Source organism: Panthera pardus, unplaced genomic scaffold (genome assembly GCF_024362965.1).
Source record: "Panthera pardus isolate Hobbes unplaced genomic scaffold, ASM2436296v1 HiC_scaffold_12, whole genome shotgun sequence".
NCBI classification, from domain to species: Eukaryota; Metazoa; Chordata; class Mammalia; order Carnivora; family Felidae; genus Panthera; species Panthera pardus.
Window position 1 is genome coordinate 1168342 of NW_026526677.1, and position 26812 is coordinate 1195153.

Sequence of the window (26812 nt, forward strand, 5' to 3'; positions counted from 1 at the left end):
GGTGACGTGCAAGGTGACAGCGGAGCTCTAGAGGCTGCGGTGTGGTGAGGTTCTCGGGGGCAGACAAGCCGGGAGGGAAGCAGCCAGGATGGCGAGCCGTGTGCACCTCACATGTACCCGGCCCCGCTGGGGCGCTGAGCACGTATGCCAGCCACCGCGGCCAGCACCCGGGGTTGGGGGTGGGGGGGTGGGGGGGCAGGGCAGGGACCGCTCGCACACCAGCCCACCCCCAGGTCTCCAGGAAGAAACTGCAGGCCCGGAAATGAGTTCTCAGACCCGGCCGGTGCTAAGCCCCGTCTCAGCTGGGGGAGGGGGGTTCCCTACAACAGCTGCCTGAGGTGCACCCACACCACACGCGGACGCCTCACAAAACCCCCCCGAGCGCTGTCAGGAAGGTGACGACTCAGGCCGTGTCGCAGATGAAGAAACAGAGGCTCTGGGGCCCTGAACAAGCTGTGGCGCCAGGACTCACACCTGAAGCAGCTGCCCCGGAGCCACACGGGCTCAGCACCTCTGCAGGACAGCGGCCCGTGCACCCGGACCCCCGACTTCCAGCAATAACCGGCCCAACGTTCCCATGCCCCCTGGTCTGCAGATGGGGCTGCCGGCAGCCCTCCCCTTCCCCACACGTGGCCCCCCCTCCCCCCTTCGGGAGGGAGAGTCCGTCCCCTCCCACCATATCTGGGTGGCCCTGTCACTTGTCTGACCGACACAGCAGAGCTGACACTCGTCTTCTGACAGCTTCCACCGTGGCTCTCCTGCTGCAGCAAGGCCACGTAGAGAGCCCCTGTCACGGTGCTTGAAGTGTGACCTGGGGGGCCACGGTTAAAGCTCTTCTCATGACAACCTGAAGACGGTACTTGCCTCTCAGTCCCATTCTCTCACCTGTGTACAGCGGAGCTTTCCAGAAGCTACGTGACTTGTAAGATTATAACAGAACGAACCCAAAAGGAGATATAGGGATCCAGCTCATGAGATTTGCAAAAAGTTGGATCATTCTTCCCATGCTTTGTATTCTGCAAAATATCGTTACTTTTTAATTGAAAACAACTTACGTTGACATACACTGGGTTTACCTTTCTCTTTAAGTGAATTAAAGAATATTGTAAATTTATTTTATTTGCTAATACGTATAGCTACAACCCATATGAACCCAATCATTTTTTTTCAAGGTTTATTTATTTTTGAGAGACCGAGCACGAGCAGGGGAGGGACAGAGACAGAGGGAGGCACCAAATCCGAAGCAGGCTCCAGGCTCCGAGCTGTCAGCACTGAGCCCGACACGGGGCTTGAACTCACAAACCGTGAGATCGTGACCTGAGCCAAAGTCAGACACTTAATCGACTGAGGCACCCCTAAACCCAATAATTTTTAAGAATGTAAGGGGAGCTTGAGACCAAAAAGTTTGAGAATGCTGCTCCAGAGTCCACATGCAGAGAGGCCATACGGGGAAACTGAGGCCCCACCCATCAACCCAGAGGTGAGAGAAATGGTGGTCCTTGTTCGGAGCCACTAAGTTCTGGGGTTGATTTCACTGCAACAGACACCACCCAAAGCCCAAGAAAAGAGACACATTTACCTGGCACGATGGGGCCAAGTCCAGTGGACCCCAGGACTGGATGTGGGCCACACATCCACAACCTGGCTAAGCCACCCACGTTACTGCTGGGGGTCAGACCAGTAAGCCGTTTGGGGTTGGGGAGGGTCTCCCTGCTAGCCTTGAAGGACACAGCCAGTGAAGTGGGGGGCTGGCCACTTTGGTGAGCACGGGCAGTGCAGGCCGAGCCCCGAGACCATGGGACTCCAGAGGCGCCGTTCTCTGGGAGAGAACAGTCTGCCAGCCCAGGGCCAGCCTGGTGCAAAGGCTGGAGGGGAGAGGTCCCCTGACCCTAAGGGGAAAGAGGGCACACCTCCCTGCTTGCCAACGGTCAGCCTGCCTTTTGGGGGAGAAGGTGCGTGCCCCTGCGGGAGCTCCCTGCCCCCACCCTACGCAGAAATGCTCAACTAACACCAAAAATCACCACCATGACCCAACTTAGCAGCGACATCCCCAACAAGCAAACAAACAAACAAACAAAAAGGTGTGACAGGTTGTGACTACACACCCCGCTCTCCCAGGGATGTGCCCAGGAACAGCTGCAGGAAGGAGGAGAGTATGTCCCACCCCAGCAGCCGTGCACTGGCAGCTCTCTCGAGCTAGCAAAGGAAACCGTCTTCAAAGAGAAAGGAACCAGGAGGTGACAACGTGAATGCGGTCACCGCCCAAAGCCACATGGCTCTACACAAGAACAGCGCCAGAGCTCATACGTGGCCTGGACACCCCACCCAGCACCCCCCTCTTTCCTCTTCAGGCCTCCACAGTTCACTCCTTGGTTTCACCTCTTCCTACGTCCACGTCTCCACGCACTGTTCTACAGAGCAGCTCCCGGCGCCGGTGGGTGTGTCGGGCCAGGAGCAGTCCTGTCCTGGAAGAAAAACAAACACGGGAGACAAAGAAGGGCGGCACTGCTGCCAAGTCGGACAGGAACAGCATGCGCCACCTCCTTTTCCGGACAGGCTGACACTGATGGGAGGAAAGGCACACACACAAGTCACGGGCGGGGCCCGAGACCAGCCCCCTGACTAGCTCCCAGCACCCATGTGCCCAAAAAGTGCAGAGAGCGCCTCACCGAGCACCTCACAGGCCACACGAGCACATTCACGACAAAGCCAAGAGCCGGTCGGTTCCCAGGACGAAGCAGGAGACCCCGCGACCACAGGAACACCGGCACAGGCGTCCCCGCCGAGGCCTCCGGCACCCACCTTCCCGAACCACACGGCTCCCTCCCACGGCAGGCCTTAGAGCGAACAACAGCCCCGTTGTACCAAGTGAGCCCCTCCCAAGCCACCGCCAGCTCCTGACAAGGTCTGGCAGCCAGCCCCCCCTTCCCCCCCACCCCAGTGCTGTCTGGCTTTTCTGGGTTCTGGGGAAGAGGCCTTGGTGAGCAAGCACCAGGCGGTGGCACCTAGTGGGAAGAGCAGCGTCCATCAGGGTGGCCCCGGGGCCCTCCCAGGCCACAACTCCCGTGGCGGCAGAGCCTGTCTGCAGCGCCACTGGTGAGTGCGTGTCCCGTCTCCCCGCAGAGGCACGGGTGCTGGGACGCTCCCTGCAAAGCTCCCAGGGGTACCCCAAGTGGGAGGACAAATGAGAAATGAGGCGCCGCTGAGAGCACCCAGCTGCACGGGCTCACCCCACAAAGGGGTTCGTGTTAACGGGAATCTGAACGCACCAGCGGCCGCAGCCAAGAAGTTCAGCAAGCCCGGGCCCAAACAGCCGCCCAGGTGGAGCCGTCTGTACCACGGCCGTTCCTGGAAGCTCCAAGATCACAGCTTCCGAGAGGGTCACCAGCTGGAAGACACCTTTTCCATCGATGCCTCCGTGCCTTTGCACACGCCGGGGCCACAGTCCTTCCCTTCTGCTTGGAAAATTCCTACGCATCTCCCCATATGAGCTCCCCTGCTCTGAGCCACCCTCCCGGCCTGGCCTCCCCACCCCAGCTCTACGTCATTCACCCCTCCACGCTGGGTCACCAGTGTCCGCGGCCCTCCTCTCCCAGCCTGACAAAGCAAAGACTGTCTCCTTGATCTCGGAAGCACAGGGCCCGGCCCACAGCGGACAGTGGATGCCGTCCGGACCCGAAGGTAACCTCAGCTGAGGAAGTGGTCCGACTCACTGTCAGAAAAGGCTGGGTCACCGCAGCATCGCTCACGATCGACCAACAGTGGGAACAACCCAGACCACCGACAGAGACGCCAAGTGTGCGTATCTCCGTACCCCAGAATGTCACCTGGCCGTGAAAAGGACTGATGGCTGATCCACGCGCAACGTGAGCAAACTTTTAAACGTTACGCTCAAGCGAAGAGCCACAGAAGACCGTGTGTTGTGATTCCACTTACGGGAGACGCTCAGAACAGGCGGATCTAGAGACAGTCAGTCAGTGACTACCCAGGGCTGGGAAAGGGGAGTGACTGCCGATGGTCACGAGGCTCCTTCGGGGCGATGGCAACACTGGCACACCGAGCTGTGCCGATGGCTACACTGCTCTGTGCTTTCGCTGAAAGTCACCCAACTGTGCACTTAAAACAAGTAAACTCTACGCTGCGTAAATTATACCTCGATGAGGCTGTTAAAACAAAAAAAAAGCCTGGCGACTCAGGCAAGTCCAGTCTGGGTGTCCACACGATCAGACCTGGTGGTCAGTCCCAGGCCAGTCGTCCCATGAGCCAAAGTGCAAAGAAAAAGTCATCAACACCCCATTCAAATCCTGCATAGGTACACGGACACAGGAATTATGTCCTTCAACGGAGCACAAGATTCCGAAGGCCAAGCCAGACAGGCCAGAGAGCCCCGTGGCCATCTAGAAATGCCGGCTGGCTGACCAGGAGCGCCAACTTCCATCGTGGCCTGCGCTAAACTGCCAACACCAGAGGCGGCTCTCCTGCCAGAGCCGGAGAGCTCTGAGCTACGGACGTCACCCACCTCATCCGCCGCTCGAAGAACAACAGGGCGGCCACAGCCCCAGGAAGGGGGCTGGTGTGCGCCTGCCCCTGCCCTGGCTCCGGGCCCGGTCTGTAGGGTGGAGGGCGGGCATGTCCCTGCAAACTTCACCCCGTCGGCCGCGCCCACGACCAGTGGGAGGGCTCAGGTGCTCCCCCCACTCAGAAGCGGGAGGAAGTGCATTTCCTCTTCTACATTCCCAGATGCTCAGAAGCTTCTGGACTGTGCTTTCTGTTGGGTAAAAACTAAACTGCACTCTTATTGTCTGCTCACAAATGCCCGTCACTGCCAGTTAAGACAAAAGTTTTCCCCCAAGCCACTCCCCGCTACGTGTAGGGCTCCTCACTGTCTGGGACCACGCGGAGTCTGATCTAGCTCACGCAGCGTCTCTTCTGGGGCTCGCTTCCTCCCCCTGTCATCAACTGTCCAGGACGGAGACCGCCGAGGACTTAAGAGGCAGCCACACGAGAAGTGGTGGCCCTTCTCAAGTCAGAAATTACTCTTTAAGAAAAGAAAGAAAAGTTACTCTGCACCTAGCTCACGAGCCAGCTCCACGCCAAGCAGAGGAAACGTGCAGTAAAACACACGGAGGCAAGCTACGCATCGCAAAAGTCTTCTCCAGGTTAAGTCCCAGCGAACTGCAACGGCAAGTCGTGACACGCTGGCGTTGTTCTCAACTTCCCGCGGCAGGTTTCCGGCAAGACCTCCCTTTCCTCAGATAAGGCCGCCGGTGTTACTCAGCAGAGCACTTTCTGTGACAGACATGTACGTCCGTTGGCTGCTCCGCCTGTGACAGCTGCCAGCATAGAGGGCGGGAGCGGCGTTTGCTACTACAGTTGAGTCCATACTTTGTCACCCGAGATGAACCATCGCAAAGAAACTTTCTCAAAGAAGAAGAAAAACTGTTCAAAACATAAGAGAACTGTAGTTCAGACTAGCTGGTTGATAATGGTGTGAATTAAGAAAAATATCAAGGAACGGTAAAAAAAACAACACGTTTCCTCAATTCTTCCAGGTTGAAAACCAGAGAAAGGACCAATGGGCAACTAAAGCCACGCACTGAGCACGCAGAAGGTGCCTGGCAGCACAAGCTTCTTCACCCGCCACGGGCTGGCTCACCTCTAGGAGAGACCAGCGGGAGGGCCACCTGGGGTCTGTGCTGGTCACTCCCTCTGCAGCTGGAAAGCCAAGGCCTCGGCATCCTCCTTCTCCACAGCAGATGCTCAGTAAACGTGCGGGAGGGGCAGACGGCACCGGGCCCTCCCAGCTCTTACGTCCTAGGATGACCAGCTCTGGAGGGACGTCACTGCGTGACAACTGAAACCGCGTCACTTTTCTTTAAAGGGGCGGGAGGCCCGCGGTTAAGGAACTGCTGAAGAACTTCTGATTCACAACCCCCGATACACAGTCCACTAAACTAAAAACGCACACGCACGCGTAACCAGACCCCGTCCGAATCCCTCTGCCGAGGCCTCTAGTGTCCTCTCGGAACCGCCGGTCCCACAGCCAGGCGGCAGGAAACGCTCCTGCCCTTCCTAAGGCCCGAGGAAGCAGCGGCTCCAAGCCCGGTCCCTTTCAGAGCGGTCTTCCTGCAGCACGTGGACCGGCCTCCTCAGCAAGGGACCCAGCAGGCGAAGGCTCCGATGACCTTACTGCGCCCCCGCCCCGGCTGCAGTCTCGCCCAGGGCCTCGAGAACAGTGCCCGGTTAGCCTAACAGTGGAAGCCACGACGACTGAAGGGGCACACAGCACGGAACTCGGTTCAAAAGACCGCCTGCCGGCGGGTGTTCAGCACGTGTGGGCCGGCGCGCCCAGCGATCCCACGCGGACGACCGAACAGTCGGCCGCTCCCGCAACAACCCCACGCTCGGACCGGTCCTGCGGCCGCGGCGCCGGGAAGTCAACTCGGCCCATCAGCCGTCCACTCCCCGAAGCGTCGCGGGGCGGCCTGTCCACGCAGAGAGCGTCGAGGGTCCAAATAAGCACACACGGCCGCCTGCCCTCGACCCTCCGCGCCTGTGGGGTACAAAGGCCTCCCACAAAACGCATCCCCGTCCTGCCGCAGCCCACGGTCGCCAGTGCCCAGCCCCGCGCCAAGCGCTCTTCTCCGCCGCCTCGGTCTTCCTCCCCGGACCTGGCCCGCCGGCGCTGCCATTTCCAGGTCCCGGACGGCGTTAGAAAAGCGGGTCTGGAGACGTGACCTGACGGCGTGAAGCCACACCGCCGCCAAGCAGCAGGCGCAGGACGGAGGCCGGCCTGTCCAGGCGGCCAGCGGAGCGCCCCCCCCCCCCCGCCCCGCCCCACGGCGGCCCGAGCCCTGCCCTCTGGGCCCAAGCCTCCCCCTGCCGAGCTCGAACTTCTCTCTGGCCTCTGGATCCATCCCTCCCGTGCCCACCTCCGCCGGTCTCCCCGTCACTGGCCCGCGCGGCCAACCTGCGGGCCGGGCAGGGGCACGCCGTCCCCCTCCCCCCACCCCCGCCACCCCCGCCCTGCGCGGACCCGGACACGAAGACCATTCGCCCCCCACCCCCCCTGCCGGGTCTGCGGGGTCGGCCGGGCACCTCCACCTGCGCGCTGCCAGCCCAGCCCCCGGGGGCGGCGGGGCGGGGGAGGGGGCGCTAGGAGCGTCGGGCGGGGGGGGGGGGGGACGCACGAGGGCCGCGCCACCGGGTGAAAAGTAGCCGCCCCTCTCGTTCCTCAAAAACGAAAAAGTTTTCACCCGAGCTCGCTTCGGGGAGAGCAACTTCTGGAGACGACGCCACGCTGTGCTTCCCGGGTTTCCAGCCGCGCGCAGGGCCGGCGGGACGGAAGGCCGGCGTGCCGCCGCCGCCGCCGCCGCCGCCGCCGCCGCCCGGACCGCCCTGCTCCGCACCCCGCCCTCCGGGCCCCGCCGCCCGGGCCCCGCCGCCGGCGGACGCGCCAGCACGGGGGGCCCGCGGTGCCCGCCGCCCCCTCCCCCGCGGAGCGTCCCCGGCCGGCGACACACTTCTTTCTTCCACGGCCGGCTCCCCGCGGCGGCCGGCGAGAGCAGCCCCGGCCGCTCCCCCAACCCCCCCCCCTCCCCCCGCCCAGCGGCGAGCCGCGGCCGCCGGACCCGCGCTGGCCACCGGGGGCGGGCGCCTGTCCGTCCTGCCCGGGCCGGCCGCCGCCGCAGCCCCGCGGCCGGCAGCTCCCGTCCGCCGCCCCGTCCCCGAGGAGACGCCCCGCGCCCGGCCGGCCCGCTCCGCCCGGGCCCGCCGCCCCGGCCCCGTGCCGCCCGCGGCGCGCCCCGCCGCCCCGGCCCGCCTGCCCCGCCGCCCCACTCACCCCATGAGCCAGTCCATGGCTGCTCGGGGCCCGCCGCCCGACACGCTCGGCCCTCAGCCCGCGGCGGCGGCGGCGGCCGGAAGTAAACACTCGCTCGCACACTCCCACACGCGCGCCGCGGGCGCCGCCGGAAGTGACGCGCCGCGCGCCGCCTGCTGGGACGCGTAGTCCCGGCGGCTTCTAGGCCAGGCCCGCCCAGCCAGGGAGCCGGCGCGGGGCGTGGCGGGGGATGGGGGCGGAGGGCGGCCTCGACGCCCCGCTCCCCACTGCGAGACGGTTACTCACACGCCCCCGGATGTCCCCTCACCCCCCGGATATCTCCTCACACCTCGATGTCACCTCACCAGCCCGGATGTTCCCCCACATCACAGACGTCCCCTCCCTCACGCCACGGACGGTCCGTTCACACCCCAGATGTCCTCTCACATCTCAGACGTCCCCTCACAACCCGGGATGTCCCCGCACACCCCCAGATGTCCCCTCACACCGGAAGGCCCCTCATACCCCCAGACGTCCGCTCACAACCCCAGTTGTCCCCTCACAACCCCGGCTGTCCCCTCACACCCGAGATGTCCCCTCACACCGGATGTCCCCTCACAACCTGGCTGTCCCCTCACAACCCCAGCTGTCCCCTCACAACCCCGGATTTCCCCTCACAACCCCGGATGTCCTCTCACACCCGGGTGTCCCCTCACAACCCGGATGTCCCCTCACAACCCCGGATGTCCCCTCACACCGGATGGCCCCTCATACCCCCAGACGTCCGCTCACAACCCCGGTTGTCCCCTCACAACCCCGGCTGTCCCCTCACAATCCCGGATGTCCCCTCACAACCCCGGATGTCCTCTCACACCCCGGATGTCCCCTCACACCCGGGTGTCCCCTCACACCCGGATGTCCCCTCACACCCCAGATGTCCCCTCACACCCGGATGTCCCCTCACAACCCCGGATGTCCCCTCACAACCCCGGATGTCCCCTCACACCCGGGTGTCCCCTCACACCCGGATGTCCCCTCACACCCCAGATGTCCCCTCACACCCGGATGTCCCCTCACAACCCCGGATGTCCCCTCACAACCCCGGATGTCCCCTCACACCCCGGATGTCCCCTCACAACCCCGGATGTCCCCTCACACCCGGATGTCCCCTCACACCCAGATGTCCCCTCACAACCCCGGGTGTCCCCTCACACCCCGGATGTCCCCTCACAACCCCGGATGTCCCCTCACACCCGGATGTCCCCTCACACCCAGATGTCCCCTCACAACCCCAGATGTCCCCTCACACCCCGGATGTCCTCTCACAACCCCAGATGCCCCCTCACACCGGGTGTCCCCTCACAACGCGGGCTGTCCCCTCACACCCGGATGTCCCCTCACACCCCAGATGTCCCCTCACACCCGGATGTCCCCTCACAACCCCGGATGTCCCCTCACAACCCCGGATGTCCCCTCACACCCGGATGTCCCCTCACACCCCAGATGTCCCCTCACACCCGGATGTCCCCTCACAACCCCGGATGTCCCCTCACAACCCCGGATGTCCCCTCACACCCCGGATGTCCCCTCACAACCCCGGATGTCCCCTCACACCCCGGATGTCCCCTCACAACCCCGGATGTCCCCTCACACCCGGATGTCCCCTCACACCCAGATGTCCCCTCACAACCCCGGATGTCCCCTCACACCCCGGATGTCCCCTCACAACCCCGGATGTCCCCTCACAACCCCGGATGTCCCCTCACACCCGGATGTCCCCTCACACCCAGATGTCCCCTCACAACCCCAGATGTCCCCTCACACCCCGGATGTCCTCTCACAACCCCAGATGCCCCCTCACACCGGGTGTCCCCTCACAACGCGGGCTGTCCCCTCACACCCGGATGTCCCCTCACACCCCAGATGTCCCCTCACACCCGGATGTCCCCTCACAACACCGGATGTCCCCTCACACCCGGGTGTCCCCTCACACCCGGATGTCCCCTCACACCCGGATGTCCCCTCACAACCCCGGATGTCCCCTCACAACCCCGGATGTCCCCTCACACCCCGGATGTCCCCTCACAACCCCGGATGTCCCCTCACACCCGGATGTCCCCTCACACCCAGATGTCCCCTCACAACCCCGGATGTCCCCTCACACCCCGGATGTCCCCTCACAACCCCGGATGTCCCCTCACACCCGGATGTCCCCTCACACCCAGATGTCCCCTCACACCCGGATGTCCCCTCACACCCAGATGTCCCCTCACAACCCCAGATGTCCCCTCACACCCCGGATGTCCTCTCACAACCCCAGATGCCCCCTCACACCGGGTGTCCCCTCACAACGCGGGCTGTCCCCTCACACCCGGATGTCCCCTCACACCCCAGATGTCCCCTCACACCCGGATGTCCCCTCACAACCCCGGATGTCCCCTCACAACCCCGGATGTCCTCTCACAACCCCGGATGTCCCCTCACAACCCCGGATGTCCCCTCACACCCAGATGTCCCCTCACACCCAGATGTCCCCTCACAACCCCAGATGTCCCCTCACACCCCGGATGTCCTCTCACAACCCCGGATGTCCCCTCACAACCCCGGATGTCCCCTCACACCCGGATGTCCCCTCACACCCAGATGTCCCCTCACACCCGGATGTCCCCTCACACCCAGATGTCCCCTCACAACCCCGGATGTCCCCTCACACCCGGATGTCCCCTCACACCCGGATGTCCCCTCACACCCGGATGTCCCCTCACACCCAGATGTCCCCTCACAACCCCAGATGTCCCCTCACACCCCGGATGTCCTCTCACAACCCCAGATGCCCCCTCACACCGGGTGTCCCCTCACAACGCGGGCTGTCCCCTCACACCCGGATGTCCCCTCACACCCCAGATGTCCCCTCACACCCGGATGTCCCCTCACAACCCCGGATGTCCCCTCACAACCCCGGATGTCCTCTCACAACCCCGGATGTCCCCTCACACCCCGGATGTCCCCTCACAACCCCGGATGTCCCCTCACAACCCCGGATGTCCCCTCACACCCAGATGTCCCCTCACACCCAGATGTCCCCTCACAACCCCAGATGTCCCCTCACAACCCCAGATGTCCCCTCACACCCCGGATGTCCTCTCACAACCCCGGATGTCCCCTCACAACCCCGGATGTCCCCTCACACCCAGATGTCCCCTCACACCCAGATGTCCCCTCACAACCCCAGATGTCCCCTCACACCCCGGATGTCCTCTCACAACCCCAGATGTCCCCTCACACCCCGGATGTCCTCTCACAACCCCAGATGCCCCCTCACACCGGGTGTCCCCTCACAACCCCGGATGTCCCCTCACACCCGGATGTCCCCTCACACCCAGATGTCCCCTCACACCCGGATGTCCCCTCACAACCCCGGATGTCCCCTCACAACCCCGGATGTCCTCTCACAACCCCGGATGTCCCCTCACAACCCCGGATGTCCCCTCACAACCCCGGATGTCCCCTCACACCCAGATGTCCCCTCACACCCAGATGTCCCCTCACAACCCCAGATGTCCCCTCACACCCGGATGTCCTCTCACAACCCCAGATGCCCCCTCACACCGGGTGTCCCCTCACAACGCGGGCTGTCCCCTCACACCCGGATGTCCCCTCACACCCCAGATGTCCCCTCACACCCGGATGTCCCCTCACAACCCCGGATGTCCCCTCACAACCCCGGATGTCCTCTCACAACCCCGGATGTCCCCTCACACCCCGGATGTCCCCTCACAACCCCGGATGTCCCCTCACACCCCGGATGTCCTCTCACAACCCCAGATGCCCCCTCACACCGGGTGTCCCCTCACAACCCCGGATGTCCCCTCACATCCGGATGTCCCCTCACACCCCAGATGTCCCCTCACACCCGGATGTCCCCTCACAACCCCGGATGTCCCCTCACAACCCCGGATGTCCCCTCACACCCAGATGTCCCCTCACACCCAGATGTCCCCTCACACCCCGGATGTCCTCTCACAACCCCAGATGCCCCCTCACACCGGGTGTCCCCTCACAACCCCGGATGTCCCCTCACACCCGGATGTCCCCTCACACCCAGATGTCCCCTCACACCCGGATGTCCCCTCACACCCAGATGTCCCCTCACAACCCCGGATGTCCCCTCACACCCGGATGTCCCCTCACACCCAGATGTCCCCTCACACCCGGATGTCCCCTCACACCCCGGATGTCCTCTCACAACCCCAGATGTCCCCTCACACCCCGGATGTCCTCTCACAACCCCAGATGCCCCCTCACACCGGGTGTCCCCTCACAACGCGGGCTGTCCCCTCACACCCGGATGTCCCCTCACACCCCAGATGTCCCCTCACACCCAGATGTCCCCTCACAACCCCGGATGTCCCCTCACAACCCCGGATGTCCCCTCACACCCGGATGTCCCCTCACACCCAGATGTCCCCTCACACCCGGATGTCCCCTCACACCCAGATGTCCCCTCACAACCCCAGATGCCCCCTCACACCGGGTGTCCCCTCACAACGCGGGCTGTCCCCTCACACCCGGATGTCCCCTCACACCCCAGATGTCCCCTCACACCCGGATGTCCCCTCACAACCCCGGATGTCCCCTCACAACCCCGGATGTCCTCTCACAACCCCGGATGTCCCCTCACACCCCGGATGTCCCCCTGCACTGGGACGGACCTCCGCCAGGCCCGAGGGAAGCAGCCCCTCCCAGTGTCAGAGGACCCGCCCCCCCAAGTCCCTTCCCCTCAGGTCCCCTGATGCCCCCTTGCGGTCCCTGCGGACGCGACGGTTCACGCGTCAGACGGGTCCCCCCCCCCCCCCCCCCGCCGTCGCCCGCAGGGTCGTCTGAGGGAAAGGGGGACAGCGGCAGCTCGCGGCGCGGCCGGGGGCGGGGGCGGGGGCGGGGTGGGGGGCGGCTTCTGGGACCAGGCGACGGGCCTGGTGAGCCCCCGCTGTCCCGCCGTCCCCAGAGCCGAGGGCCGGCGGCGACCCCGTGTCCTCCCAGCGTCCCTTGCGGCAGCGGGAGGCCAGGGTCGTGTTGAGGTCACCGGGGAAACCGGGAGGCCGCGGGCTTCCCTTCCAGAAGCCTCCGAAGAGAGGTGCCGGGGCGCCCGGGGCTTGTGCAGGGGCGCGATGCCCGAGGCACCGGAGCCAGCTGGGGCCACGTCGGGGGGCGGGGGCGGCTGCCGCCAAGACCGGGGAGCAAGAAGACGGGGCCGGGTCGCGGGCGACTCGGGCGAGCCGCCGTCCTCCGCCGTTGTGGCGGTGACAGTGGCCGACGGCCCGCGGGGACCCCCCGCCTGGCACGGCTGCCTCCCCCCCCCCCCCCTGCGAAGGAGGGCCGGCGGGGCCGGCGGGGTGGCCGCACGGGGCCCAGGGGCTGCCGGCTGGGGTCGCCCCGCTCCCGCTCCCGCTCCCGCGCCTCGGCTGAGCCAGGGGCCGGAGGCTTCTGGAGAGGGGGGCGCACCCCGCCTGCCGAGGCGAGGACCCCGGAGGGGAGGCCCGAGGCCGCCCGGTTTCGCTGCTTCGCCCTAACCGCGTTGTCCCCGCGCCCACACTGCTGAGGGGGGGGGAAAGGCGCGCTCTGCGACCGTAACGCCCCTGCGTCGTGTGCAACCCTGGCCACCGACTACCCCCGAAGTGGGGAGGAGACAGATGGCAGAAGAGGAGAGTCGCCGAGTCCGTCATATCTCGGAAAGGAAGGACACGCAGCCCCGCGCCAGGGACCTCATCTCTGCGACCCGACGGGAGGCCGTGGCCCGCTCTCACGACCCTGCCCTCCGCCAGCCCCTCGTCAGGCTGCACCTCCACCTGGTGCGGCGACCTAGACCGCCATCCCGGGGGACTCCGAGCTCCCGCTGACCCCGCCGGCCTCGGGCCACCGCCGTCTTCGCCGACCGGCTCCCCCGGGCATGGGAGTCCTGGGAGGGGCTGCGGTCACATCCGTCTTCCTTCCCGCCCCCCGCTGTGTACCGGCCGAACTACGTCCCCTCGTCCCCTCGGTAATCGGAAAGTCAGACCCCAGCTCTTCTCGAACCCGCCGGGTGACTTGGACACGTTGCTTAATGTGCCCGTGACTCAGCGTCTTTGCTGGAGAAATGGGAGTAACCCTTGCCAGATGTGTCATAGGAAACTTCGAGAGCTCACCGGTGCAGGCTGGAGGTGCGGAAGCGGGCAGGTGTGACCGGGCCTATGGGGAGTGTGGCCTACCTGCTCCTGGCAATTTACCCGGGCTCAAGGTCAATCCCCTTTCCCTTGATGATGGCGCATGGCTAGGCACACCCCACTTTACGGCCCGTGTCACCCAGTCCCTAATGGGCAGCTCAGATCGCATGGTCGTGTGGCACCCCCCCCCCCCCGTCTGATGTACAGTTTGAATTGTGCCCGGTGGCAAGCCAAAACTTGCATCTCAAAGAATTGCCATTTATTTTTTCAGGTGACATGGCTTTGCTCCAAAACCCGGGACCCCCTCCCATCTCTCTCTTCCATTAGTGCTTGCCAGGACCAGGAGGCAGAGGAGCAGGACAGAATGGGGTTCCCGCTTCCGCTCTGGGACCCCCCCACAGCAGTCCCGAACTTCTTGCCTCTGGACTCCTTTTAACGGAAAAAACTCTTGATTACGTCACTGTTCTTCCCTGTTGCCGTTACTTGAAGTAAAAGGCAATTACCTAATTGATACCCTCGTCCGGATGTCTGTCTTCTTCCTGTCGTTACGGTGATCAAGGCATAAAGATTTGTCCTCCACTTTGCAGGGGATATCTTGACATTCCCGGACTACTGAACTCCCGAAATTTCACCAAGTCCTGGGCTCCACGGCCTATTGGCATGAAGCTATCACCCGGTGGAATGGTGTGAGACCCTGAGGCGTGCCGAGACGGTCAGAATCTGTGTGGACCAAACTGGGATGGAAAACAGGAGACGATCTGACCCCGCGGCATGAAGGCAGGGGCACACTGCTGGTGTGGCCACAGGACAGCGCGCTGCTCTGAGGCGGGGCGCGTCGCGTCCTTGAGACCCGTAGCTGCGTAACAAATGTGCCGACCTGCTCCAGGAAGGACACCACATCTCGAAGGACAGCCGCGGTTGGAGTCGTGTCTTTTGAACTTGCAAGCACACTGTCAGTCACCGACGCCCCTCCACCTCCTGCGCGGGCGGGGGGAGGATGAGAATGACAGGAACCTCGCTGTCTGTGTCCTTCAGGTCTTGGGCGGTGGCATGCCCGTCTGTGACTTCTCTGGCCACAAAGCTCTGCTTGTGGTCTATTTAAGCAGGAGGTGGACCTGTAGGATTTTCTTTTCTTTTTTTTTTTAATGTGTATTTATTTTTGAGAGAGAGAGAGAGAGAGAGAGACAGCGTGAACAGAGGAGGGGCAGAGAGAGAGGGAGACACAGAATCAGAAGCAGGCTCCGGGCTCCCAGTTGTCAGCACAGAGCCTGACGCGGGGCTGGAATCCACGAACTGCGAGATGGTGACCTGAGCTGAAGCTGGACGCTTAACTGACGGAGCCACCCAGGCGCCCCGGACTTGTAGGATTTTCAATCCGTTCTTCCTTCTTTCCATTCATTCCTTCATTCATTTGGCACATAAGTACTGAGTGCCAAGTATATGCCGGGCACTCGTAAGGTGCTCAGAATACGGTGGGCAGACAGAGCAGACAAGAATCTACCCCCATGGAGCTTACGGGCTATTGAGAGCCGACAGTCAATGGGAACAAATGAGACATATAATACGTCAGACACGATAACACCAATGATAGGGACAAAGAATGCTGGGTGTCCCCTGCCCCCACGACCACAGGATGGGACCTTCCCTGTAAAGAGAGTAATTGCAGATTAAATTAGTTCGGATGAGGACACAGAGACGAGGGTGGGCACCTAATCCAGTATGACAGGTGTCCTCATAAAAAGGGAGGAAGCGGGAGCAGAGGGTTAGGAAGGCAGCGTGAGGACACAGGGGAGGACGAGCCGGGGGTAGCCTGGGCCGGATCCTCGTTCACAGCCTCGGGAGGAACCAGCCCTGCCCGCCCGAAAGACTCGGGGGCTCCGATTTCCAGAACTGTGGGACAACGAATTTCTGTCGTGTTAAGCCGCCCAGTTTGTGTTCCTTTCTTACTAATACAGGCTCCAGTCCACAACCTCACCTTTTCCACCAGGCACCCGCCTTCTGCCCAGATTCCAAGGGGCCGTGCCAGCCGGGAGCTCCTGGGCCGGGAGACGGGGCTTGGTTTGCCCAATTCTGCTTTGCTCTAGACGAGGACCGGCAGGAACTCCCCCCAGGGAAATGGTCCTGTTGCGGGTGGAGGCTGACACCTGTAGCAGAAGCGTGAACGCGCGGCCTAGTCTCAGAGGAAAGCGGGGTCTCTGCTCAACGGCTGACCCGGGGCCCTCCCTCCTCTTTCACTGCCTCTGTCTGGACTGACCCTGTCTGTCCCTCGGGCTCACTCACTGCCCTCCACCGGGCCCCTGCCCACAGCCTGGGTCGGTCCAGGGCACCCCCTCCCTGTGCTTGGCCGCCCCGCCACGAGGCCTTGGCACCGGGCGCGCCTCGTGACACACATTCTCCTCCACTCTGGAGGCCGGAGAACAATGGCTCCCTCTTGCCTCCCGAGCGGGTTCCTGTGCCGGGTACAGTCCCAAGTAAGGCTGAGGGTGCGCGCCGGCAGTGCAGGAGCAGCGGGGGGCCGGGGCGGGGGGTGGCAGGCTGGGTGCGGCAGCCCCTTCCGTTCCCCCCACCCCAGAAGGTCAGCGTTTGCTTGTCTGAGAAGCTGGCCTGGGGGGGGGGGGGAACACTTTGGGAAGGGGTACTCAGGAAGCCAGTCCCATGAGAGCTTCCGTGGTGGGTGGCCGCTGTGTCTTTCCTGCAGCATCAACCCTCCTAAGCCCTTAGCAAACACCGAGACCCCCTCCTGCAGACCCACAGCGGGCCAGCTTTGCCCTGTACGCGCTCCTTCACTTAAACCCCACGGCGTCTGGGCGGTGGTCGTCAGGCAGGAGACCTCGAGGGGCGGGGACCGGCCCAAGGGGGGTGGGATCCCAGAACCTTCTGCTCCCAAGCCCCCCATCTTCCCACTGTGCCCTGCTTCCCAGCAGGGCTCTCCTCCCTGGGTGTTGGGCGACAGTGGCTTCAGCGCCCTCCCCCTGCAGAAAGCAGGAAGCCCCTTGGTGGTGCACTTGGCTTAGGTGCTGAGGGAGAGGACTTGGGGCCCGTGGGGCAGCCAGGGCTCAGGGCCAAGGTAGCGATAGGGACACCAATAACCGATATCGCCTGGGATCGCTTCCGGGGTGCTCGCCACCAGCCAGGCACCAGGCTCATGCTCCGTGTACCCCGCCGCTACCCCCCCCAGACGGGGGCCCTCAGGGATCTCTCTTACAGGTGTGGCTCAGCACGCTGGCCCAGGTTACACCCTGGGACGCCTGAGGGCTGGGTCTGTCCCCCCCCCCCCCCCCCCCCGGCATTCCCAGGTCTCCTTCCTTCTCCTCATCCATCCTGGAACGTGCAGGTGACTGCAACGCCCCTGCTCACAGCTTCTGCCAGCCGGCACCCACGGAGAACCAGCGCCGGCCGGTGCCTCCGCTCCCGGAATCCACCTTGCTTATTCACCTGAGGGCATCCGGCACCTAAAGAAGGGTGGGACCTTTCGAATGAAGGACTTCTCGTGTTTTCTTCACCGTCCGAAGTCTCATCGTTACGCTTGAGTTCGGATGATGTGCCAGCCACCCCCTCCCCCCAGGATACTGGCTGTCACTTTGGGACTTCTGGGTGGAGATCCAACCTTTAGTTAAAAAACAAATTCGGATTTTGGTGGGAGGCTATGTCAGTTTCCTATGGCTGCTGTAATAAACGGCCACAGACTGGGTGGCTTAAAACCATGGGAGTGCATGGCTCCACAGTCCTGGGGCCCGGGAGTCGGAATAGAGGTGGCAGCAGGATCTTCCTTGCATGTCTGGTGACTGCCAGCACTCCCTGGCTTGTGGACCGCTCGCCCCTCTCTCTGCCGCCCTCTCCACACCGCCTTCCCCCTGCGTGGGTTCTGTGTCTGAGTCCAAACTTCCCTCTTTGCATATGGACACCGGCCATCGGGTCAGGGCCACCCTAATGACCGCGTCTTATCTTGCAAAGACCCTATTTCCAAATAAGGTCGTATTCAAAGGGTCCGGGGGTTGGGACACCCACATGCCTCTTCTGGGGCACACAGTTCAGCCCGTAACAGGGGTGGTTCCTTAGTCACATATGACATGCTTGCCCTGGGATTTAGATGGGACTCTGGAAGTCCCCAAAGACTTATAGATTTGCCGAATGTTATTAATCTAGATGTGACTTGTCATTAACTAAACACCAATTTCTTTTTTTTTTTTTATTCTTTTTTTTTTTTTATTTTTGGGATAGAGAGAGACAGAGCATGAACGGGGGAGGGGCAGAGAGAGAGGGAGACACAGAACCGGAAACAGGCTCCAGGCTCCGAGCCATCAGCCCAAGAGCCTGACGCGGGGCTCGAACTCACGGACCGCGAGATCGTGACCTGGCTGAAGTCGGACGCTTAACCGACTGCGCCACCCAGGCGCCCCACTAAACACCAATTTCTGAGGTGACAGGCAAGCTTCTTTTTTAAGGAATGAATCATTAAGGCGGGACTTGGAACTTTCCCCACCCAAATGGTGAATCACTTGAATTCCACTCGCTTGAATCTCCCATCGGGATTTTCTTTAATTTTTTTTTAATGTTTATTTATTTTTGAGACAGAGAGAGACAGAGCATGAGCGGAGGAGGGACAGAGAGAGAGGGAGACACAGAATCCGAAGCAGCTCCAGGCTCCGAGCTGTCAGCACAGAGCCCGACGCGGGGCTCGAAATCACGAGCTGTGAGATCATGACCTGAGCTGAAGTCGGCTGCTTAACCGCTTAACCGCTTAACCGACTGAGCCACCCAGGTGCCCCACCTGTTGGGAATTTCAAAGGCTCTGCTAACCTCGGCTCTCCCTGGACCTTCACTCCTAGAAGAACTCCCTCTTCCTGGACCCTCTGCGGCAGAAGACTAAGCACGGAAAACGCGTCCTGCCTTCACAGGCCTGAATATCGGGTGGATTTTCTCCCGCAGACGGGGACGTTTTCCATTTTATTGTTTGTTCTGCCGTCCAGCTCAGGACGGCAAGAAATGACCTCAAGAAGGTAAGTTTCTCCTGGCTCCCCTGTCCCATCAGCAAAGGCCCCCAAGATCCAGATGATCTCCCACTGGTTATTGCTGCCAAGGACCCCAGGCCGAGCCTCGCCAGGTCTCCCGGTTTTTCAAAAGAAGGCGAATCTGCAGGTGTTTTTGCCTGTTCGACTTGCCCCAGCGCTGGTCTTCAGCCTTCCCCCAGCGCTGACCCGGAGGTCCCAGCAGGTCCTGCCCCTGCCCCGCCTTGGCCTTTGGAGAGGTCCCCATCCCGCCCCGCCTCCTGGGGTCCCCCCCCCCCCGCCCCTGCCAGAGGCCAGGGTGGGGCGAAGTGCTTGGAGGAAGCCCCATCTTCCTCTATTTCCAGGAAAGGGGAGGAGGCATCCAGGGGCTGGGGTGCCCTGACCCCAGCAGGATCTTCTCCAGCCACCAGAGCAGGCTCAAGAGGGGCCGGGGTTGGAAGACAGGGCCCAGGGGAGCCCCCGCAAGAGGAGGCGGCAAGAGTGGAAGGGTGGCACGATTTCCCAGGCCAAGCCGTGACCCACTGTCCCAATGCCTGGTAGGAAGTGTCACCCCCCCCCACACACACACCATCATGCCTATTCTCTCTCAGCATCCTCAGCCATCCTCAGAACTGTCTTTCCAGATACAGGTGAGGCCTTCTGCCAGCTCCCGCCCCATCTCACGTGGACAGAGTACCTGGCAGGCAGCAGGTGGAGACCACTCAGGTTGCCCCTTGAGGACCCAACCCCACAGGGTCACCTGCAGGCCATACCTGGGAGCAGGGAGGTCTCTGGCCTGCTGGGTTAGGAACTGCCCTTTGGTCTGTGCCCGCCACCCAGCCCGCCACCTCTACCCAGTGGGAGAACCGCCACTCCTTCCTGGATCTGCGATGCCAGCCTCCCAGCAACCCTTCTGAGGTGTCGGCCTGGTCGGCTCTCTTCACCCTCAGGGGCGGACCCAGCCCCATTCTTCTCCCCACACTAACCCCGCTTTGTAGCCCAAAGAGCACCTGACCCAGGGTCGATGCCTGGTCAATAAATGACCTGCGTGGCCCGAACCAGTATGCTCTGTCACATTATAGAACTTTGCACATGCTGTTCCATCTCTCTGCAATGCCCTTCCTTCTAGAGAACTCCTGCTCATCCCTCAAGGCCTCTGTCAGATGTCCCTTCCTCCAGGCACTGCTTCCTTCAAGTGGCGGCATCTTTGCACGTTCCCTGTCACAGGAACCGTGGATTCACTGTGGTGGCATGCCGCATGGCCCCTGCCACTCATCTGCCATTGTATGAGGGCAGGGGTGGGGGGACTTGGGGGGGGGCGGGGGAACTTGGAGGGCTGAAGGGTCTCTTTTATGCAGTGGCCCAGTACTTGTTAGTAAACCCAAAAAAATGCACACAAGGTGGGAGCAGAAAAGTAAGGCAGCGAAGTCTCTCCCTGCCCCCACTCCCATCTCGTGGGCTGACACGGAGGCCCGGCGAGGGGGTACTTGCCCGGGGTGGCTCCGTGAGGAGTTGGTGGAGCCAGGCCGGACATGGATTCTCACTCACGGTCGGGAGGAGGCCACCAGCTCTGCTCCCACTGCCTTTCCCACTGGGGCCCCTGGGGCCCATGGGACGGGCTGGGCGCTGGCCGGCCAGCTGAGTTCTTCAGGAGGCCTGGGGCCGATGCGGACTCCACTGGCAGCAGCCAAGAGCTAGGAGCCGGGCCCGGTGTGGCAGAGGCCATCCTGGTGGGAGCCTTGTGCCCCGGGAGGCCTGGGCGGGGGGGGGGGGGGGAGTGGGTGCCTTGGAGGGAGCTGGAACAGCAGGGTGACAGCTCTGTCCCCAGTTCGGGCTGCAGCTTGGCCACTGCGGGGATGGCTGGGCCTCCTGCTCAAAGACCTCAGTGGGGCCTTAAAAAGCCGCCCTCAGCCCCTCTCCGGTCGGGGCTTCCTCCCGAGGGGGAGGAAGAGGGTGAACAAGGTGACAGGGACCACAGAGGTCTCACTGCCTCTCACCCACCCCTTTCAGGGGTTCCCACGCGACCGCTCCCCAACCCCTCCCTTACTGGGTGGCTTTGGGCTCCAACCAGCCTGAAGAATGTGCAGGTGCCTGAGGCCAGGGGTAGGGGCCACTCCACTCCCAAGGCTCCTCCCCCTCATCATCGATTCCATAGCCTTCCCAAGCTCCAGTCCAAGGGTTGGTTGGGGCAGGGCAGGCTGAGGGTCCCTAGATGATGGCCCTGGGCAAGTGGTACTGGAAGGATCAGGCCTGGGAGGGAGCCAAGAGATGGCCTTCCTCCTGGCCTGCCATTAACCAGCTCGGGTTCACCCCTCATCCCCTCCATCAGATGGGTGAGAACCACTAGATTAGGGTCCCAATGCTAGATCCCCCCATCAATTAGCACAGCAAACTCCCTGGAGGAACTTTGGCAACACAGATGCCTGCCCCCCCCCCTTAGAGTCTGACTTTGGGGGTCAGGGTGGGGCCCAGGGATCGGCATGCAAAGATGCTGCCAGGTGACCCTGCAAGGTGTCCAGGTGAGAAGCCCTGAGCCACATGGCCCCTGATGGCTTTTCCTGATCAACGTCTCTCCTGCTCTGGTCTGCAAAGTCACCAGTCAGCCCTGGAGGCTGCTCTGCAGACCCGCTGCTACAGAGCCTTGTGCCCAGGGCAGGCTGCTGGGCAGGGCCGCGCGAGAGGGCTGAGTGGCTTCCCCCTGGTGGTCCTGAAGTGCACGTGGGTAACTCCCTCCCTCCACTGATCCTTGTTATAAGCTGGTTTGTGTCCCTCCCACAAAAGATATGTGTGAGCCTGACCCCCAGTACCCCAGAATGTGAACTGACTGGGAACTAGGGTCTTTACAGATGAAATTAGTTAAGATAAGATTACAGTGCATCCTAATCTCATGACTGGTGTCCTTACAAAAAGGGGACATTTGGACATAGACATAGGGAGAATCCCATGGAGAGTGGGGGCAGAGTTGGGGACTCTCAGTTTTAGGCTCTGCTGGACAGTGGGGGACAGAGGCAAGCCCCCAGCAGAGGGGGACACTGTGTGTCCCCTCACCAAGGAGGGGACCCTAGCAAGGCCACGCATCTAGGACCGGGTGAGGCCGCTGAGGGCATGGAATATGCCTGCAGACCAGGGGAGGGGCACCTTCTAGGAAGAGAAAAGGAGGGTGCTTTGTAGACAGCCCTGGAGGATGGATGGGTGGGGGTGGCGGCAGGTGGAACCATCCAGTGAGGGGTGCAGAGGTTGGGGGGGGGGGGTGGTGAGGCAGGTAAGAGTCAAGAACAATAACCAGTACTGCTTACTAGAGCTGCAGGGGTGAGGGCTGGGGCAGGGAAGAGAGTTGGAGGTGTTGAGATCCAGCCGGTGTTGGCATTTCCCGGTCTGAAGGTCGAGGATGAAATCTGACTGGTGATACAGCTGGGGCAGTCGACTGCACGAGTGTCCCGGGAGCCACGGGTGTGGCTGACCTTCCTGTGGGGCCCGGAGCCCCAGAGCGGCTCAAGGGCAGTTGAGGCTGGGACGAGGAGAGGCCCTCAGAAGAGGGGCGGGTGGGAGCCTCGGGGCTCAAGGCCGCTGGAGACCCAACCTCCCCCCCCCTCCCCCCAGGTGGGATGTGCACAGGCTGGGGGCTACTCGGCTGGCAACCCGGACGCCCCCTCTTCGCGGGCGCGGGCAGCAGATGGCGCTGCCGGGCTGCCGTCGGCCCTCGCGGCTCCGGGAGCGCGAGGAGGGTGGCCCGCGGGGCCAGATCCGAGCCCGAGGCCCAGAGGAACGCACGCTGCGACCCCGGGTCTGAAAGGCACCCTCTGGGGGGACGCTCGCCGCCCTGCCCAGCAGGTGTTCGGCCACCCGGGGCCAGGACTGGAGCGCGGGGTGGGGGCGCGCGGGCCTCGGGCTCCCACGCCGAGCAGGTGCTCTGCGCGCCAGCCCTGCGCTCTTAGCGGGCCGACGAGGGCGCGCGGAGGCGGGGGCGGGGGCGGGGGGGGGGGGAGCCCTGGGAGCACCCGCGCGGCGCTTTGAGGATGAAGGGCGCCGCGGCCGGCCTGGCGGGCGGGCGTCCAGGAGTGGGCGCGGCCCTTCCCGGCGTGAGCTCATCGCGGGCGGCGCGGCGCCCCCACCGCCCACAACCTCTCGACCCTCGGAGCCCGGGGCTGCGGGGGGCAGTGCGGGCGCGGGGAGGGGGGGGGGTGGGATCGGGCCTCTAGGGAGGAGGACCCGGGGGCCGGAGTGCGGTGGGGGCGCTCCCGGGGGAGCCCAGGACCAGAGGCCGGCTGCTCCCGCGCCAGCTGCCAGGCCCCGAGCGGCCCTTCACCTGGGCTGACGTCACCGTTCATCCCAGCGGCCCCGCCCGCGCCGCCGGGGCCGCTCCCGTCCTCCCCCTGGCGGAGCGGCTGCCCCCTTCTCCAACTGGGTCCTCGGCTTCGGGGAGGGTGGGGCAGCCAACCACCTGCCGGGAGAGGTGAGGGCCGAGCGCCGCCTCCCCCACCCCAGCCTGCCCCTCCTGCAGTTTCCCGTTAGGGCCCACTTGTGGAGAAGGGCCTGATCTGCTGCGCCTGCGACGTCCCCTCGTTCTTTATCAGCCGTAACGCCTGCCACCCGGCCACCAGCCTGCCCACGCTCCTCCCCAAGGCTGATCACCAACAGATCGGGAGCAGAGAGGGGCGGGCGCGTGGCGGGGGGTGTCCTGGGGCAGGAACCTGGGCAGAGATCACGGGGAGGGGCGGGAGTGCAGAGAGCAGGCCCTGGGTTTCTCCCTTCCACCTCTGGGCCTCACTGTGGGGGTTCAGCCCTGCAGGCCTGTGGTTCCCCGTCTTGGACTAAGTCCCCAGACCCCCCAAATAAACAGGTGGAAGAGAGAAAAGATCGCCGCTCGGCATCAGCCCAGCATGGCCTTGGACAGGTCCTCCTGCCTCTGAGCCCAGAGCACGTTGGGGCTCCACCTTGCAAGCACGGGACGCCTAGTGGAGCCCCCTCCTGGGCAGACTAGTTCAGTCCCTGGGAGCTGTGTGAGGGGTGCTGGAAGGGGCTCCTGGGTCAGGGGCTAAACTGGAGAGGGGGCTGAGGAAGGAGGGGCACGGAATCCCGTCCCGTTAGGCATCAAGAGGGTCCAACTCTCCACCTGGGACAGGCAGCGGGGGCTGTGGCCCTCGGTCGCCACCCCCGCCCTGGGCCGGCAGGGTTCTTGACTCCACCCTTCTTCCCCAGCTGCTTCTGTGCGCAAACACCCCCTTAGACAGGCTGGGTGGGGGTGGGGCGCTCTAGGACCCGGCTTTGTCTTCCTCCTCTTGGCTTCGGGCGCTCTGGCCTTTTCTCCCCTCTACCGGCTCCAGGAGTCCGGCCCCCTCCCCCTTCTCTTCCCCCACTTCTATTTCAAGCTCTCCTTGGCTATTTATAGCTACGTCCGCCAATTGCGTCAGGCTGAGTCTGGCTCCCGCCGGCCCCAAGCCAAGGGCGCCACCACCCCCGCCTGGGCAGCTACCTGGCCTGCTGGGCCCCGGGCTGCCCCAGGTGTGCGTGAGTGCCCCGGGGTGTGGCGGATCCCACCTTGGGCGCGGCATCACCCGAGGCAGGCTTGGGGGAGACAGCCCCTTCATTCGAGATGGGGGCAGGGGTGGTGGCGGCAAGGGGGCAACTTTCCCTTCGGTCCTCAGAACTACCCCTCTGGGCTGCCTTGAGGAAAGGCCTTTGCCGCTCTGGTTTCACCTTTGGTGTTTGCAAAGAAAAGGGGTGCAGCCTCCCACCGGGCTGCACAGGGCAGCCCGCCGTGGCCTCTGCCTCTTCCCTCCGGAATGAAGGCCCCTCGTCCGAACGCCAGTGTGTTCTAGTCCCGTCCGATTTACGGGGGTCCCACGCCGCCCACCGCTCTTCTTCCTGAGGCCCCGCCCCCCAGCCCTTCCCTTCCCCTGGTGCTCCCCAGGAACACGGTCCTTGGAAGATTTGCTCGGTTTGGAAAGGCTAGAGGGGCTCTCTCCAGGCACCTGCCCGGTTAGCAAAGGCCTGCCCCTGGCATCACCCTGCCCTGTGGCCTGTGTGTGTTCTGGCAATGGGGCACTGTCCTTCCCCAGCCCACCAAGGCTTCCTCAGGTTCTGGGCACTGGCCCCTGCATCTCAGCCTGGTGCCCTCCTGCCTGCCTGCCTCGGGTCTGTCCTCTGGGGAACCACTCCTGTCCCCTTGCCTTCATCAAGCTATCGGCACCCTTGTCAAAGCCTGGCCACTCCTTCAGAGATGACCTTCTATCTGGAGACACCCCCAACCCCAGGGCCGGGAGGAGGCCCTGGGACTGTCTTGTCAGCCTAGCCACCGCCCGCCCCCCCCCCCACCGAAGGCTGAGATTACTCTGGGGGGTTGGCTGAAGGAGCCCCTCCATGGAGGGAGAACTGTTTCCCGAGTGCTCATGCTAGGTGCACAAGACATGCCCTGTGAAGTTCCACTGGCAGTCGGCCTGTCTGTCCAGCACCCCTTTCTGGAGAATGGGACACCCAACTGCCAGTTTCCATTTTTTTAAGAGTTTATTTATTTTGAGAGAGACAGAAAGCTCGATTGGGAGGGGGCAGAGAGAGACAGGGGAGAGAGAGAGAGAGAGAGAGAGAGAGAGAGAGAGAGAGAGAGAGAGAGAATCCCAAGCAGGCTCTGAACCACAGAGCTGGATGCGGGGCTTGAACCCACAACCGTGAGATCACGACCCGAGCTGAAGTCAGACGCTTAACCGACTGAATCATCCAGGCGCCCCTGACAGTTTCCATTTTTTCTGACCCTTGGAGGCCCCATGGCTTCTCAGGAAGGACCACTTTTCTGGAGAACAGGTCAACCTCCCAACACCCCCTCCCATGGGTATTCTGAGCCTCGCACTGCACCTCCCATTGGACCCATTGGCCAGAGGCAGTCAGCTTCCGCCCCGCTGGAGCATGCAGCCCCACCCCCACCCTTTCTCTGTGGTCTGGCTGCATTGTCCCCTCTACACATGGCTCCAAATCCAACCTGGCTTTCAGAGGCCAGCCCCCCACCTTCCTGAGAACCAGTGGCTTCAAGCTTCCCCTCCTCTAAGCCCCTCAGGTCTGAACCTCAGAAGCAGGGTCTGAGCTGGAAGGGGCCTGAGGGGCCACTGAGGCTGGCCCCATTCAGGACACCTCCAGGGACTGCTAGCTGGGATGAGTGGCACCCAGAGATCAGGAAACAGCCTACCCCGACTCTGTCCCAACTCTGGGGGACGTCGGAATGTCAGTTCCCTTTGCTAAAACACAAAATTCGACTGGATAAATTTGAAGGTGGAATCAGCTTTATACAAAGATTCACGAATTGGGCAACACCCCACCTAGCAGGTAGAAAGAAGCTCTGAGGAGTTGTATAGAATGGAAGGTTTTTCTGGGCAGAAGGGCTGGAGGGGACAAGGAGGTTGAACGAGTGGATTGTTTCAGGAAGGGAGGGGTCTGATCCGGCAGATGACCTCACTGGTGCTGACCAGGAAATTCCAGACTGAGTTCACTCCTGGGAGGGGCTGAAAGTGCAGTTGGGTTAGATGTTAAGTCTTGTTTGCTGGTTGGGAGCTTAGCACAGGTGACTCCATTTTGGGCCGGTTGTCTCTCTTCTAACACCTCCTTGGGCCTCGGGGAGGGTTGAACTGGGTCTATACGGTAGTCTCCGGCTCTGAGCTGTGGGTTTTACACTGGACACTTACTGCCCATCTTCTATAAGCAAGGACTAGGAGCCTGCATACAATCTGGCGGTAGAATGAAGGTTAGCACCCAGCTCTAATATCAGGTAGACCAGCAGAAGTGCACCGTGTCATGTTACTACTCACCTACCTTCT

At 62.9% G+C, this 26812-nt stretch overlaps 1 protein-coding gene and 1 long non-coding RNA gene across 2 annotated transcripts in view; one reads left to right on the forward strand and one right to left on the reverse strand.

Moving 5' to 3' along the window:
- The window catches only part of MOB2 (MOB kinase activator 2), a 74546-nt gene extending 66576 nt beyond the window's left edge, over window positions 1-7970 (reverse strand). Inside the window, exon 1 of the mRNA XM_019437024.2 lies at window positions 7844-7970. Within this exon, the coding sequence (XP_019292569.2) occupies window positions 7844-7860 (17 nt within the window). The 5' untranslated portion in view covers window positions 7861-7970. The remainder of the gene's footprint in view (window positions 1-7843) is intronic.
- A 4822-nt stretch (window positions 7971-12792) lies between these two features.
- LOC109259422 (uncharacterized) lies at window positions 12793-15942 on the forward strand. The gene is made up of 2 exons (XR_002076664.2): window positions 12793-14096; window positions 14294-15942. It is a non-coding gene; the product is annotated as an uncharacterized LOC109259422 (long non-coding RNA).
- Window positions 15943-26812: the final 10870 nt, after the last annotated feature.